The 4,234-nt window shown below is 45.5% G+C and overlaps 1 protein-coding gene across 3 annotated transcripts; it reads right to left on the bottom strand.

Annotated features, from left to right (window-relative positions):
• Positions 1-352: 352 nt before the first annotated feature.
• Positions 353-3,593, bottom strand: UBQLN2 (ubiquilin 2). 3 transcript variants are annotated; one of them, XM_081567542.1, is made up of 3 exons: positions 2,084-3,593; positions 1,891-2,017; positions 353-1,794 (listed from the first exon to the last, which is right to left on the bottom strand). In XM_081567542.1, the coding sequence occupies exons 1-3, from the start codon at positions 3,323-3,325 to the stop codon at positions 1,451-1,453; spliced, it is 1,713 nt and encodes a 570-aa protein (XP_081423668.1). In that variant the 5' UTR covers positions 3,326-3,593; the 3' UTR covers positions 353-1,450. The 3 variants fall into 3 exon arrangements, with proteins under 3 accessions (XP_081423668.1, XP_081423666.1, XP_081423667.1); XM_081567540.1 differs by having other exon boundaries at positions 1,891-3,593; XM_081567541.1 differs by having other exon boundaries at positions 353-1,758; positions 1,891-3,593.
• Between the last annotated feature and the right edge of the window lie 641 nt (positions 3,594-4,234).

Here is a 4,234-nt window from a genome sequence, read left to right as displayed (position 1 = left end):
CAGTGGTACTAAAGAAAGTTCAAACAGAATAAAGTGTGTATGTGTGTATATATATATGTGTGTGTATATATATATATATATATATATATATAAAATGACATTTCAAATGGAGGGTGGATGTGAACAATGAAATAAATACTAGGCAACAACTGTCTAAACTTGAGGGAAAAATGTTAAAATACCTAAATCTATATACCAAAATAATTCCAGACAGGGCAAAGGTACTTTTTTATAAAAAATTAAACCATTAAAATTAGAGAAATACAGGACAAGATTTATATAATCCTGGGGTTGGGCAATCCTTCTAAACATAATCCTACGGCCAGAAGGCAAAAAGAAAAAAAATTATTCATTTTTTATTTTTTTAGTCATTTTTAATGCATCTTCCCTGTGCACAAGAGAAATAACTGATGGAATCAAAAGATACAGTTTTCTTTATACACAGCAGTTAAAAGTAATGCAAACATCACATGACACTTTCAGTGAAAGTTACATTTCCAATTACAAATCAAAATGCGTATTAGGATCTCTTTATAGGAGAAGCTGAGAAGGAAGTCTTAAAAAAAAGCACTTTCCTGGCATTACTATACTGATCCTTCAGGCTGCACTAAGATTAAGATCATATACAATCAATTTGCAAATGTTGACACGTCACACTGTTTTCTGTACAATTAAATGTATACTTAGAGATACCAGGATAAACATTTCTACTATATTTTAACTGAACTTACCTAATCAACATTTTCACTGAGAAGTTTATCAAAGATGCTGTAAGATTCTACAAAATTGTGAGATATACCGAGCTCCAGAAATATTTCTTATATTCTTTCTCATTTTGGTTATACATATCTGCTCAGAGATTATGCTGCAATTTATCAAGATGTACAGTTCCAATTGTGCTTACTGTACTGTGTATAAATATATCAAAAAAGATCAAATAGTATAAATCTTACAGCATTTTGCTAGCAAAAATACATGCCAAAGTCACAATAAGCAATATTGTACCACAAATTAGAGAGCTTCAATTAATCTGTTTCTGTTTTTAATATTTCATTCTACATTAAATTACTATCATAGGCTAATGTTTAAAATGCAAATAAATTGGACATCTGTAGGACAAAACTTGTTCACCCAACTGTAAAGGTTGATATCTGTTTCCAAAAATCACAATAAATGCAGAATAAAGAAGTGTTTGCATGCAACACCTTTGAGTAAAACAGCATTGATTCTCACCATTCAAAACAGAGGAAGGGAGGGAAGGAAGGGGAGAGGGAGGGAGGGAGGAAACAAAGAGGGAGGAAAGGACTCCACCTTAAAATGCATATTAAATTTATAACTAGACAGAGTTGAAAGAATCAAACTGAAAGTAAAGCACAATTCTGTGTGTGTTTAAAGATTTAAGAGCCATTATCAAAAATAAGATACATTTTTTCAAGGTACAGAAATGTAATTACGATGGCTGGGAGCCCAGCAGCCTCTCAATGGCTGCATTGATGTCGCCTCCTGTTGCTATTAGGGCCTGCAAGTTTGCTTCCCGGTTTAAGAAGCCCATTGCGTTGAGCTGTTCCAGTTGTTGTTGAAATCTGACTTCTGGATTTGGCAGCTGCGGAGGATTTGCACCAGCCAGAGCCTGCACCATTTGCTGAATGAACTGCTGGTTGGGTCCAGATTCTGATATTGGGCTCGTGGTTTCACTGGGTGCAGAGCTAGACACAGTAGGCCCAGGGGGGGCGCCTGTGCCAGTGGAGCCAGGGGGACCTGCAGGGCCAGTGGGTCCTATGGGGCCAATGGGGCCTATGGGAGTAAACGGAACTATGGGGCCAATGGGGCCTATGGGTGTGACTGGGCCTACAGGGCCTATAGCCGTTCCCAGCACCCCCACCCCCACACCTGGAGTGAAGCTTGGAATGAGGCCAGGAGCTTCAGTGGCTAATGTCTGTAGCCCCTGCTGGATCTGCATTAAAGCCTGCATTGCTCTTGGGTTTGACATGGCCGATAGCGTGTCTGGATTCTGCATCTGCTGCAGGAAAGCAGGGAGCTGTGGACGCATCTGCTCCTGCAGCTGAGGATTTGTAGTAAACACAGGGCTATTCAGCATCATCTGTGCAGCCAAATCTGGATTCTGGCTCAGAGACTGCATCATGCTTCTCATATATGGTGCAGATAGCATATTCTGGATCAGCTGGGGGTTTTCAGTTATCTGTTGCAGCAAGCTCTGCATTCCTGGGGTGCTGAAGATACTGGCAACATAATTGGCTGCAGCCACTGTGTTTCCGGTAGCACTGCTGGAGCTACTGCCAGATCCACTGCCACTGCTAGTTGTTGTGCTAGTGGTCGCAGAACTCTGGGTAGCCGGTGGTGGCGCCCATGGATTGGGTAGTGGATCACGATTTTCTGTGCGGGAAGGTTGTGTACCTTCCCCAGAGGAGGAACTGCTCCCCACCGAGGCAAATGGATTACCCCCAAACTGCTCTTGTGCGGCATTCAGCATGGGTTCTTGAATGTCAGTGTACATGCGCCGTAAAGCATTGTAGCCACCTGGGATGCTTTCAAGATTGCTGAGAGCCAGGTCTTGATTTCTCATCATTTCCTGCATCATAGCTGGATTCCTGGCGATTTCGAGGGTCTGCCTCATTATATCTGGGTTGTTTAGCAGGTGACTGATTTCTGGGTTTCTTTGAATCAATTGCTGCATCTGTGGATTGGCCATAATGAGCTGCCTCATCAGATCAGGATTCGAAAGCATGCTCTGAACAAAGGGATTTTCCATGATTTGGATCATCATCTCAGGGCTGGACAGGAGCTGCTGCTGCATTTGGTTCTGGAGCTCAGAGAAGTTTGTCGAGCTCAAGCCCAGGCTGCTAAGGCCTGCAAGTCCTCCAAGGCTCCCCAACCCAAACGGGTTGCTATTTGTGGAAATAGGTGTGGAGTTACTCCTGGGAGTCGACGCGGTGGTAGTATTAGTTCCCGCGGCATTACTAGGCTGTGTGGACTGGCCCTGAGGTCGGTTCTGGCTTTTGATGACAAGGTGAACAGTCAGTCCATCATGGATGCCATGTTGGATCAAGGTATCTTGATCTTTTAAGATTTTTCCGGCAAAAATCAGCACTAACTGATCCGTTTGGGATTTGAAGCGTTTCGAAATCGCTTCCTTAAACTGCTGGACTGAGCTGTTCTCGGGCACTGCGAACTCCTCTTTCTCTTTGGGGGTCTTCACAGTGACTTTGATGATTTTGGGCTCGGCCTGGGTAGAGGCTGGGCCTTGGGCCGCAGCAGAGCCGCGGGAGGGGCGCGGGGGGCCGCTGCTCTCGCCGTTCTCAGCCATGGCGGCCGCGGTGACGCAGGCAGTCAGGGAAGGCGCCGGCAGGCGAGAGAGAGAGAGGAAAGAAGGAAGGAGGCACTGCCACAGCAGGTTGGGCCGGACCGGGCGGGGATCGCGGAGCACGGTACCTCTGTGTTGAAGACTGCAGATCCCTGGTCCTCCGGTGAAAAGAAGGCTCCGTGTAGGCCGCGGGTCGCGGTCTCGGCGCTCTGGTCTCTGGGCCGCCGCCGCCGCCGCCGCCGCCGCCGCCGTCGCCGCCGGGCCGCCGTGTGATCCCACCGCGCGCTCTCCCAGCAGCTTCTGCAACTGCTCCGCCCGCTGCTCCCCGCCCCTTCCCCTCCCCCAGCTCCGCGCTCTCCTCCCCGCCCCCCCCGCCCCCCTACCCCGCCACTGAGGCGGCGCCAGGCCCAGAACGATAGATGCAACTTGCAACTTGGTCAAAATTAAAAACTTATGTGGCAAAAAAAGAAAATGAGGGAGAGATACAGAGAGAGACAGAAACAGAGAGAAAGAAACAAAAGGACAACAGCAGGCAAGCGAAAAGAGAGAGAAAGAAAGAAAGGAAGAGAAGCCAGCCTCTATAAAGGACATTAAAAGCTAATGGGAAAAAAAAAATATATATATATATATATATATATTCCACTAGGCAGTAAAGTGAACAGGTGAAAGCCCGAATCGAACCGACCCCAATTAAAAGATCAAAAATGAAAAATAAAGAACACTGACAAAGCAAAAAGGGAAAGGTGAACACCACCCTTAGAAGGGAAGAGGACTGGGCAGGAGCCTGCACTTTACAAAAGAAATGCAAATGGCCAATGGGCATATAAAAGAATGATTAAGCTCAGTGACAATCAAAGAAATTCAAATTAAAACAATGAGATTCTTCTTCTGTCTTATATTGGAAAAGATGAA

The sequence above is a fragment of the Giraffa tippelskirchi genome, chromosome X (genome assembly GCF_054371585.1).
Source record: "Giraffa tippelskirchi isolate mGirTip1 chromosome X, T2T-mGirTip1v1.2.pri, whole genome shotgun sequence".
NCBI lineage: Eukaryota > Metazoa > Chordata > Mammalia > Artiodactyla > Giraffidae > Giraffa > Giraffa tippelskirchi.
Note: the sequence above shows the minus strand (reverse complement) of the source record. Positions and strands in the feature narration are given on the sequence as shown.

Excerpts from the sequence above, each read along its gene's own strand:
- UBQLN2 (XM_081567540.1), bottom strand. The coding sequence starts at position 3,325 with ATGGCTGAGAACGGCGAGAGCAGCGGCCCCCCGCGCCCCTCCCGCGGC. Across the intron at positions 1,795-1,890 it reads CATTCCAAGCTTCACTCCAG|GCCCCATTGGCCCCATAGGA; the intron begins GTGTGGGGGTGG and ends TTACTCCCATAG.